The sequence below is a fragment of the Galeopterus variegatus genome, unplaced genomic scaffold (genome assembly GCF_000696425.1).
Source record: "Galeopterus variegatus unplaced genomic scaffold, G_variegatus-3.0.2 Scaffold1725, whole genome shotgun sequence".
NCBI classification, from domain to species: Eukaryota; Metazoa; Chordata; class Mammalia; order Dermoptera; family Cynocephalidae; genus Galeopterus; species Galeopterus variegatus.
Window position 1 is genome coordinate 254,293 of NW_007727836.1, and position 11,263 is coordinate 265,555.

The 11,263-nt window shown below is 55.4% G+C and overlaps 1 protein-coding gene across 1 annotated transcript; it reads left to right on the forward strand.

Annotated features, from left to right (window-relative positions):
• Position 1: 1 nt before the first annotated feature.
• Positions 2 to 3,849, forward strand: SIX5 (SIX homeobox 5; the record flags this gene model as incomplete). The annotated part of the gene is made up of 3 exons (XM_008578610.1): positions 2 to 498; positions 1,473 to 2,275; positions 2,564 to 3,849. Coding segments are annotated over 3 exons (1,914 nt in total), but the record flags the coding sequence as incomplete, so codon positions are not given.
• Between the last annotated feature and the right edge of the window lie 7,414 nt (positions 3,850 to 11,263).

The window sequence follows — 11,263 nt, forward strand, 5'->3', positions numbered from 1 at the left end:
CCCCGCCGGCCGCTTGAGCCGCTTCCTGGGCGCACTGCCCCCGGCCGAGCGCCTACGTGGCAGCGACCCGGTGCTGCGCGCGCGGGCCCTGGTGGCCTTCCAGCGGGGCGAGTACGCCGAGCTCTACCGGCTACTCGAGAGCCGCCCCTTCCCCGCCGCCCACCACGCCTTCCTGCAGGACCTCTACCTGCGCGCGCGCTACCACGAGGCGGAGCGGGCTCGCGGCCGCGCGCTGGGCGCAGTGGACAAGTACCGACTGCGTAAGAAGTTCCCGCTGCCTAAGACCATTTGGGACGGCGAAGAGACCGTCTACTGCTTCAAAGAGCGCTCCCGCGCTGCGCTCAAGGCCTGCTATCGCGGCAACCGCTACCCAACGCCGGACGAGAAGCGCCGCCTGGCCACGCTCACCGGCCTCTCGCTCACGCAGGTCAGCAACTGGTTTAAGAACCGGCGACAGCGCGACCGAACTGGAGGCGGCGGCGGCACGCCCTGCAAGAGGTGAGGGGACGCGGGCGGCGTAAGTCCCGCTTTCCCGGGGACATTCTAACCACCAGCCCTCCTCCCCCGTGCTCGCTGCTGCAGTCAGAACGCCATACTCCTCGGACACCTCCCGCTCACACCCTCGGAGTGGAGGGACTAGGTGGGGACGGAACAGGCACACGCTCGGGTCCCTCTCTCCTCGGGCATCACTGCTCCGCCCGCGGAGGCTAGGAGACCTCTTACCGCTGCACCAAAGGTCTATCCTAGGCTCCATCCGTGTTAGACTACAGTGGTTGGAGGAGAAAATGGGGGGCTCTAGGAGATTGCGAAAAAAGGCAAGGGGCCGCTTTCAGGCCCCCTTCGCAGCCCGGCCCTTCCCTGACCGTTATTCTTCCCCCGCCCGCCCCCACCCCACCCTCCTCAGGGCCCAAACAGCATGGTTCGTCGTCTGTCTTTGTTGTGAAACGTGAACCTTCCGCAGCTCCGGTTTCCCTGTAACCCAAGCCCTTCCCCTCCCACCCTGTGCGCCGGCCTCTCACTCCCTTCTCTGACGCCCCGGGGAGGAGGGCACCGGGAACTGAGCGGGCGTCTGCTCCTCACTCTCTCCACGCCACTCGCCTGCTTTCCGCCTGACCCAGGAAACTTGGGGGCATCCTGGGTGCTTATCCCCTGGGGCCCAGAGATCCAAGGCGGTGGGGAAAAACAGGGCCTCTTCCCTCCCAATCCCGTCCAGCTTTAGCTTTTCTGCAGTGGTGTCAATGTAGGGCTTGCAGAGGACCCTGGGATCCTTGGATGGTCTCAGGTTTCATAATCCCTGAAAAGGTCCACAAAAACCAAGCAAACAAAAACGCTTGGACTGGAGAAAGGTGGGGAGGCGGTGGTCAGCTGTGCTCCTGCAGAGCAGCTTGCAGCCGGCTCTGTCCAGGAATGGGGCTGGCTGATAGGGAAACGCAGCGTTCAGAACCACAACTTACAGTCCTTTCTCCTGCCAGCGAGTCTGATGGGAACCCTACTACTGAGGATGAGTCCAGCCGAAGTCCAGAGGACCTGGAGAGGGGAGTGGCCCCAGTGGCCCCAGAGGCTCCCACCCAGGGCTCCATATTCCTGGCTGGGGCCACTCCTCCTGTGCCGTGCCCTGCCTCTTCCTCCATCCTGGTGAATGGGAGCTTCCTGGCGGCCAGCAGCTCTCCAGCAGTACTCCTCAATGGGAGTCCAGTCATCATCAACAGCCTGGCCCTGGGCGAGGCTTCCAGCTTGGGCCCCCTACTACTCACAGGGGGCGGGGGTGCCCCTCCACCTCAGCCAAGTCCCCAAGGGGCCAGTGAGGCTAAGACCTCTCTGGTTCTGGACCCTCAGACAGGGGAGGTTCGGCTGGAGGAGGCTCAGCCTGAGGCCCCTGAGACCAAGGGGGCCCCAATGGCTGCTTCAGGGCCAGGTGGAGAGGAGGTCCCAGGTCCCCTGCCCCAAGTGGTGCCTGGTCCCCCACCAGCTGCCACCTTTCCTCTGCCCCCAGGACCAGTGCCTGCTGTGGCTGCTGCACAAGTGGTGCCACTCTCCCCACCACCTGGGTACCCTACGGGCCTGGGCCCTACCTCCCCACTGTTGAACCTGCCTCAGGTGGTGCCCACCTCACAGGTGATGACCCTGCCCCAGGCTGTGGGGCCACTGCAGCTGTTGGCAGCTGGGCCGGGCAGCCCTGTGAAGGTGGCAGCTGCAGCAGGCCCTGCCAATGTGCACCTGATAAACTCCGGGGTAGGCGTGACTGCTCTGCAGCTGCCTTCTGCCACTGCCCCAGGTACCCCCTACTGCCTCCCTTGGGCCTGGGTAAGAGCATGGGGGAGGAGGCAGTTTTCTCAGATGGAGAGGGCTGTCAGTGGGTTTCTCGGGGGGAGGGTACCTCATCCCTGGCATGTCCTAGTGCCCTTCAGTGCCAGGCCTGGTGCCTTCAGGCTCCAGCCATACAGACTTGACCCACCCCGAAGGGACTTATTTGCCTGCCTTCCAGCAGCTCAATCTCTACCTCTGTTCTTGGGCAGCTGCTCTGTCTCTAATCTTGTGCTTGGCTCATCTCCTCTCCCCACAGGAAACTTCCTCCTGGCCAACCCTGTATCTGGCAGCCCTATTGTGACGGGTGTGGCTGTGCAGCAGGGCAAGATCATCCTCACAGCCACCTTCCCTACCAGCATGCTAGTCTCCCAGGTCCTGCCACCAGCCCCCAGCTTGGCTCTGCCCCTGAAGCCAGAGACAGCCATCTCAGTGCCTGAAGGAGCCCTCCCAGTTGCCCCCAGCCCTGCTCTCCCGGAGGCCCACACCCTAGGCACCCTTTCTGAGCAGCAGCCTCCACCCCCTGCCACCTCCACCACCTCTGCAGCCAGCCTGCCCTTCTCCCCAGACTCCTCCAGCCTCCTGCCCAGCTTCCCAGCACCCCCGCCGGAGGGGCTCATGCTATCACCTGCAGCTGTGCCCATATGGCCAGCAGGGCTGGAACTCAGCACGGGAGCAGAGGGGCTGCTAGAAGCAGAAAAGGGGCTGGGGACGCAGGCCCCCCACACCGTGCTGAGGTTGCCAGACCCCGACCCTGAAGGGCTGCTGCTTGGGGCCACAGCTGGGGCCGACATTGATGAAGGACTGGAAGCTGAGGCCAAGGTCCTGACACAGCTACAGTCGGTGCCTGTGGAAGAGCCCTTGGAACTGTGACCCGGCTTGGCCTCATCATCTCTCCTGACAATGGTGCTCACGATGCAGGGACAGGACCTGGGAGGAGGGAACCTCTTAGAAACTCAGTTGCTGCAATCTGAAGATTCCACGCACACTGTGCCCCTCCTGCCCAGTTAACTTCTCCAAGCCCAGGAGGTGCCAAGGGGACTTGCCGTGTCCAGGACACTCACTCTCTCTGGATGAGAGGCCTCTGTTACAGCCTTCTACTTGCTGTGCCCTACCATATATATGGGGAACTTGGGGGTCCTGACTAAAGAGCTCTGCCCCCCCACCTGCTACTAGCTGTGAGCTGAAATCCTGCCAAATGGCTGGATTTGCAACCCCCATGTGCCCTCTCCCTATCTATCACTCCCTAAAACACTATTAATAGCTCCACTGATACCCAGTGTTCTCAGAACTGCTGGGAATCCAAGGGTGGAGGGCAGGCAGACCTTCCTTCAAAGGGATGCAGCTGTGGGGAGGGCAAGGGTCTTCCTCCATTAGCTCTCCTGGACTAGAACCCTCATTCTTATGTCCAGCCCCAGACCAAAGACTCCTTCATCACTGGGCAACCCTGACCCCTGTGTCTAGTTTGTATCCTAAATCTTTATTTTTCTAGGACATGTTACGCCTCCATTTCGGTTAAAATAAAGTTGACAGACAACACACCTACCAGGGGTACGGGTTATCTTCCAAGCAATTTGCCCAAAGAAAAGCTGAACAATGGAAAGCACAATTTAAGATTGTAGCTTTCTGGACACTACTTCCTGAGGGAGAGGAGGGGTTTGAGTCAGATTTGTGGTGCAGTTCAACAAGGTGTGGGCAGTGAGGTTTCTTTCAAACTATAGGCCTAGGACTGAGGGGACTCCAGATTTGCGTAGGACCACCCCAGGCCTAAGGGAGCAGGGGATGCAGGAGAGCCTGCCCTTGTCTTCCTTGCTGGTAACAAGGGTTCCACTTTATTTTGTTTAAAACAATAAATAGTATAAAAATAGAACAGGAGGGAGGAGGATGGTGAGATGAGAATGAACAGAGTTGAAACTATTTGATTCTGGAGTGGGGAAAGGGAGGACAGAGGGGAGCCCCTCCTCAAAAACTTCACCTCCCTGCATTTCATGTAGGGTTTCCTTCCTCACACCCTGAAGTTCCTGTGATAAGCCACAGGGTAGAAAAGGAGCTGTGAGAAGGGCAGTTGTGCCCTGCTGGCAACTCTGCCATGTACAAGGTAATTGCACAAAGCATCAGGGGTCAATAAATATGCCCCCTCCACAACCTCATGGGAACTGGCCAAGGGGTCCTATATTAGCAGGGCCTTGAGGCCCAGGAGGGGACAACCTTTTCCTCATTGGCTCCTGGCTTCAACAACAGCTAGAGGAGCTGGGAGAGATGAGGGCAGAGAGGCAAAGGAAGGGGGGTTACCCCTTCTCCCTCATGAGGGGGCAGTGGCAAGGCCGGGAATGGGGAAGAGTGGGCCTTCTTGGCCAGCAACTGGTAGAAGGGCTTCGGGGTCTCCCAGGCCTCATCTTCGCTGCTGGAGCTGTTGTGCTTCACGATGCGGTTGTGCTGGCGGCTAAACCTGCGAGCCTTGATGCTGGGGGAGACAGTGGCAGGACAGGCAGAGGTTCCTCACCCACCTCCCAGGCATCTCTGTCCCACTCCTAATCCCCTGGCCCCAGCAGTGACCAGGGCCTGGACTGAGGAGGAGGCCAGAGTCTTAAGTCCTACTGGGCAAGCCTTTGGCCTTCAAGTACTGGTCTGTAAGATGAGACTCAGCCAAAGGATCTTTGCTGAAGTCCCATACTCCTTTGAGGATCCGTTGAAAATTGTGCACATACACCTGTATTTCAGGGGCCAATTCAGAAATGGGCAGGTAGCAGCTCTTTGAAGTTGGAGGAGAGGGCTGACGGGTTAGCTCACTTAGTGTGGTGCTGATAACACCAAGGTGAAGGGTTCGGATCCCCTTACCGGCCAGCCGCAAAAAAAAAAAGAAAAGAAAAGTTGTTGGAGGGAGGGAGGGAGGGAGGATGGGAGAGAAGGAAGGAAGGAAGAAGCCAAGCAATAGGAAAATAAAACCATGCTCTGAGAAACTCTGTGTGGCACAGAAGGGCAAAAGAAATTGAGAGCCCTGGGGTCCAAATCCCCAATTAAGTTATTTGCCCTTCTTAGCTCTCCACCTTTGTTAGCCCCAAGTCTTTCATAAAAATTTGCAACACACAAAACCCTCAGCCCAGTGAGCTCCCAACCTGTTTCCAATACCATGAAGCTTAAGGCTCTAAAAATCAGTGGAGGATTAAGGATCAGGCAGGCTCCTCTACCCCACCACCCACACCTGCTGGGCAGTAGCTTCTCACCAATATGGTCTCCGCTCCTGCTGGGTCATCATCTGCCAGAGCTGGGCCAGCTCCTTGGTGGCAGCCGTGGATGCAGTCCCAGGACAGGCTCTGGAATAGGAAGGAGGAGGAAGAGGAGGAGAAAGAGGAGGAAGTAAGGAGAGGCCTGCAGGGTCCCCTGGCTTGGTGGAAGCCATCAGTGTAACCACACGAAGGTCCCTTGCCCTCCTGGAGCCTCAGTTTTCCCATCTGAGAACTCAGATCTTTTCTATCCCTGTCAGCCTGAAAGGCCTCCATTATGTATTCTAGAGCTGAACAGTCAAAGAAGGGAGATGGATTCAACAGTTGTTCACAAAGGAGCCCCCAGAGTCCCAGAGAGTGCAGGGAACCTGTAGCCACCTCCCCTCCCCTGGTACCAGCTCACGGTACACAGCTTCTTCTCTGCTGTGGCTTTTTTGTTGTTGTTGGGCAAGGGGGCAGGGGAGGTGCATCCCCTGGTTTCAGGCCTAGCAATGACTGGTTCGATGTTAGGCACCTGATCTATCAGTCAGCCCTAAGAACTTTTGTGGGAAACTCTAGAGACGGGAGCTCCCCTCCCACAGGGAGTGGGAGGTAGGACATAAGCCTGAGTCTCCTGGGGGTTAGCCTGGCCCCAATATGGTCCAGCATGCTGGAGAATGATGCCAGCCTGGAATACAGCAGAGCTGAGAGAGGGGGGACGAAGGTTCCAGAAGGCATTGTTGGATCCTGAAAAACAACCACATCTGAGGGCAGTCTATACGCACCTTTTTTTTAAAGGTTATATGAGCCAATTGATTTCATTTTTTTCTTAAGTCTGAAGTTGCTTGGGTTTCATTGCTTACAATATATAGGCCCTGACTACTACAATGGGGCCAGGTTCGATTCTTGGGGAGAATTGTCTGGGAAAGCATTGGTGGGTTCCAGGAAGGGGCAAATAATTTGGACAGCAATGAGGAATCACATGGTGTGGGGGGACAGAAAATGAAGGTGGGGCCCTGCCCAGGGCCAAAGAGGACCCCCGACCCACCGGATATACTGCTTCCGGTTCATCCTGCAGAACATGATGAAGCCGTTGACACACTTTTTCTTCATCTGGGTGGAGCAGGGGACTTTCTTGTTCTCCTTGGGCTTCACGGGGCCCCTGCCTGCCTGGCCCTTCCTGGCCTTTCTTCCAGCTGCGGGCAGGGTTGAGGATCTCCGGGTGGGGGTCCACGTATAGTCTCTGTCCTCGTCACTGGAGGACTGCAAGCCCTCAGGGTTGGCCCGCATGTCCTGGGTGGGAGAGAGAGATGAGAGAGGGCAGGAGACGCCTGCCCCACCTCAGCAGATATTCCTCTCACCTCTTGCTGCCTCCACTTGGACTCTGTGTTGGTGTCCTCCGATATGGCGCTGGACAGCACCTTGCTGTTCTCACTCCGTGGGAGGTAGGAGTGGTCCAGTGAGACTGAGGACTGGTACAGGTTGTGGGAGTTGGGAGGGTCTTCGGGAGCTTCTGAGGGTATGTTCTGGGCCACAATGAGAGAGAAAGACAGGAGGGGATGGGAGGAAGACAAGCGGTGTCCCTTCATCCCCCCACTCTCTGTTCTTCTAGGATATAATATGAGCATTACAAACATCTCAAAGAAAAAAAAGGCAACCTGGGCCTGCCCGTGGCTCACTCGGGAGAGTGCGGTGCTGATAACACCAAGGCCCCGGGTTCGGATCCCATATAGGGATGGCCGGTTCGCTCACTGGGTGAGCGTGGTGCTGACAACACCAAGTCAAGGGTTAAGATCCCCTTACCGGTCATCTTTTAAAAAAAAGAAAAAAAAAGGCAACCTTATGGCCGGCCCGTGACTCACCTGGGAGAGCGTGGTGCTGAAAACACCAAGTCAAGAGTTAAGATCCCCTTACCGGTCATCTTTATTCTTTTTTAAAAAAAGGCAACCTCATCTCAGCACCCTCAGACATAATGTTCTGAAGTTCCCACAGAGGGCCCAGATTGGACTCGGCATCTGCTTCCTATTCTTGGGCAATATCTCTTAAGCCTGTCAGTTTACCAGTCCTTAGTAGCTGTGATGCCTTGGGCCAGTCTTAACTTGTCTGAAATTGACAAAATAGTGGTCACAACATATGCCTCACAAGATTGAGAAGCACCTTGCAGAGTGCCAGACGCTTACCAAGAGCTCTGCCAATGATGTCTATTTTGTTTCTACTACCAATTCAGCTACTCACTGAGGCAATACTGGAGGAAGAATCAATCAGGGACTAGAACTGGGGCTGCCTCTCCATCAGAAGATGAGTTCCTGGAGTGGATGGTAGCTATAGAGGTTAGTCTAGGGCCCCGGGAGGGAGGCAGTCCTGGGTTTTGATCTCTATTCCAACTGAGGATTCCTAGGATCCCTCTTCTGATCTCCCCTCATCTGTAAAGTGGGATCACAAGAGACCCTGCTTCAAAGAGTGGTTGTAAAGGGCCAGCCCGTGGCTCACTTCGGAGAGTGCGATGCTGATAACACCAAGGCCATAGGTTCGGATCCCATATAGGGATGGCTGGTTTGCTCACTGGCTGAGCGTGGTGCTGACACCACCAAGCCAAGGGTTAAGATCCCCTTACTGGTCATCTTTATAAGAAAAAAAAAAAAGAGTAGTTGTAAAATTACATGGGATCTTTTTATAGGCACCTGATAGTCTTTAGCTTTTATCTTTTTTCATTGCAAATGCCCAGCACAGAGCTGGGCATCTGGTGACCAGCAGTGAATGTTCAAAGTATGGGCAGATGAGTGCATAGAGGTGGGTGAGTTTTTAGAGCAATGAGGGGAAGCAAGAGAGGATGAACAGGTGTGTAGGTGGGTGGGAGACAGCTGAAAGGTGGAAGAGATGGACGAGTGAATAAAGTAGTGAGTAACGTGTGTGGAAAGACAGATGGATGTGTCTGTGGACAGATGGACAGACAATGCCTACCTTCCTCTGTGGTGCTCCAGGCATGCAGGCAGAAGGTGAAGACTCAGGATCTAAGAACTCTTCTTCAAAGAGAGCTGTCAGGGAGGGAGATCAGAGTTCACTAGAAGGAAAATGTTTCTCTCACGGTATCATGCCTTGGCCCTGCTGTCCCACTAGCTGGAATCCCCTTCTCTGGCTTTCTTCTTTGGGATCTCCTACCCCACATCCAAATCTGGCTCACAGGCCAGCTTCCTGGAGCAACTCCAGCCCCTGGGCAAAGCAACCAGCTCCCTGCAATGGGCTCTTAGGAGTCTTTCACTCATCCCCTGCTAGGCTGTGGGCACCTTGAGGCCAGGCCTGGTAGGATTCACCTCTGGGTATCCAGCATGGCCCAGCACAAGCCTGAGCACCTGGTGAGCATCACCATATGAATGAACCAGGCATGAGATCTAGCACTGAATGCTCACCTTGGGTCAGATACTCAGTGCCATCCTCCAAGATGTGTTCTGGCAGCAGTTTGCCCGGGGAGCTGAAGAGGGAAGGGCTAAGTCCTAGGATCTCACTTGAGTGGCCTGTCACACTCCAGATATCGATCTGGGGATGCCCCAAAGCTAGTGGGCTCCCTGAAAAGGAAACATCAAACTCAAGGATATGATCAGAGATTGACCATATCTCTCCCCCAACACAGAAGCTGGCTTTGAGGAGATGGTGCCAGACACTGGGAAAAGGTGACTGTTGATTTCTCATTTTGAGTTCTTGGTAGAGAAAATTAAGACAGAAGGCTGGCCAGTTAGCTCAGTTGCTTAGAACATGGTGCAGGTAACACCAAGGTTCAGGGTTAGATCCCTGTACCTGCCAGCTGCCAAAAATAAAATAAAATAAGCATGATGCTTGGCCTTATGTCAGGGATGGCAAAAAAATCCACAATATTATAATGTGCCAAATCTGACAAACTGATTATAGCTGCCTGTAGCTCTATGTTAAGAAAGATTCATAGGCCATGTCTTGGCTCAGGGGCAAGGGTGATGATTGATTAGAGCAATGTCTGCCACGGCAACTGATGAAAAAGTGACAGCAGGCACACTGTGCGTTTGCCATTCCTGTGTTTAGTGAATCTCCACTCTTTTTCCCACTTTCCCCTTCCATAGACATCCTCAGAAGGAAGGTACAAGAAAGCCCCACATCAGCATATAAGGAAAAGAGACAGAATTCCAGTCACCATGGGGGCTGCTCCCTGGGGTCCAAACAGGAAGCCAAGGATCAGCGTCTGGAGACTCCTTATCCATCTCCTCACTGGAATCGTAGAGCACCAGCTTCTGCCTTCAAGAGATGGAATTCAAGAGGCAGACATAGGGCCTTGGGCTGGGGATTGCTGTGTGATCCCTTCAGGTGTCTCAGTGTGGCCAACTGTGAAGTGAGACATGGGTGGGCTCCCTGCTGGCCCCTGGGGGAGTACTGGGGGCAGAAAGCTTAATCAGCTGAGGCTCCCTCAAGGAGTCTCAAGTCTCGTGAGCAAAGACAGGCTGGTAAACAGACACTGACAGTATAGGGAGAAGTGCTATGATTGAGGGGCTTTGAGGAGGATGAAGGAGTGGGTAGACAGAAAGGAAAGGAGGACCACAGTGAGCACAGCCTGAAGGAGGGGGAGTTTTCCATATGGACAGGGGAGCTGGCTCTCCAAGAAGAGGGACCAGAATGTGAAAAGCCCAGCAGGGGCCAGGGCATGAAATGGTGAATATTTGGTAGTGTTAAGTATAAGATTCATGGGTGAAGGTCAGAAGACAGGGCTGACAAGGTGAGTTGGGGGCCACAGAAGGTCTCAAATCCAATTAAGATATTTGGGCTCTACCCTAGGGGCACTGAGGAAGAACTTTAAGCCATGACTGACATGGTCAAGGTCTGTGTGTTAGAATAGCCACTTGGTCAAGTGAGGACAGGCTGGGAGGGCGAGATGGGAGGCAGGAAGACCAGTGAGGAGGCTGGGGCCACAGTCCAGGAGATGGGAAGTAAGGCTTTCCTGTGAGCTCACCACTACTCTCACAAAGCTAGGCACACAGCAGTGCTTGAGGGGCCCCAACACAGGATGCAAATCAATCTCATTTCTCACTACCCCTCAACCACACCAGACCAAACCCCTCAGCCCCACACACTTAACACCCTTGGGTTCCCTTACCTGGGGCAGGGCTGTGTCTTGTTGAGAAAATGGATGCTCTCAGCACCTTCCAGGGCCACAGATGTGGGAGAAGGCCTACTGTCCTGGGCACCATTTTGGCAACAGTAGCCTAAGGGGGAAAATCAGAATGACCACTCTGTGGGTGAAGCCAGGTTCCAGGACTCCCAGACACAGGGGTGGAGGAAGTGCCAGGTTCTGCCTGCCACATGACCTTCCACTGCCCAGTCCCACCAAAACCTCAGGCTGCGGGCCGGCCGTGGCTCACTCGGGAGAGTGCGGTGCTGATAACACCAAGGCCACGGGTTCGGATCCCACATAGGGATGGCCGGTTGGCTCACTGGGTGAGCGTGGTGCTGACAACACCAAGTCAAGGGTTAAGATCCCCTTACCGGTCTTTTTTTTTTTTCCTTTTTGTCTTTTTTACTGACCGGTAACAGGATCGCAACCCTCGGTGTCGCGCCCGCACCGCGCTCAGCCAGTGAGCGGGAACCGGTCTCCACATGGGATCCGAACCCGTGGCCTTGGTGTTATCAGCCCCGCACTCTCCCGAGTGAGCCACGGCCGGCCCGCAGCCTGAGGTTTTGGTGGGACTGGGCAGTGGAAGGGATAGTGGCTGGCAGAACCTGGCACTTTCTCCCCCCCC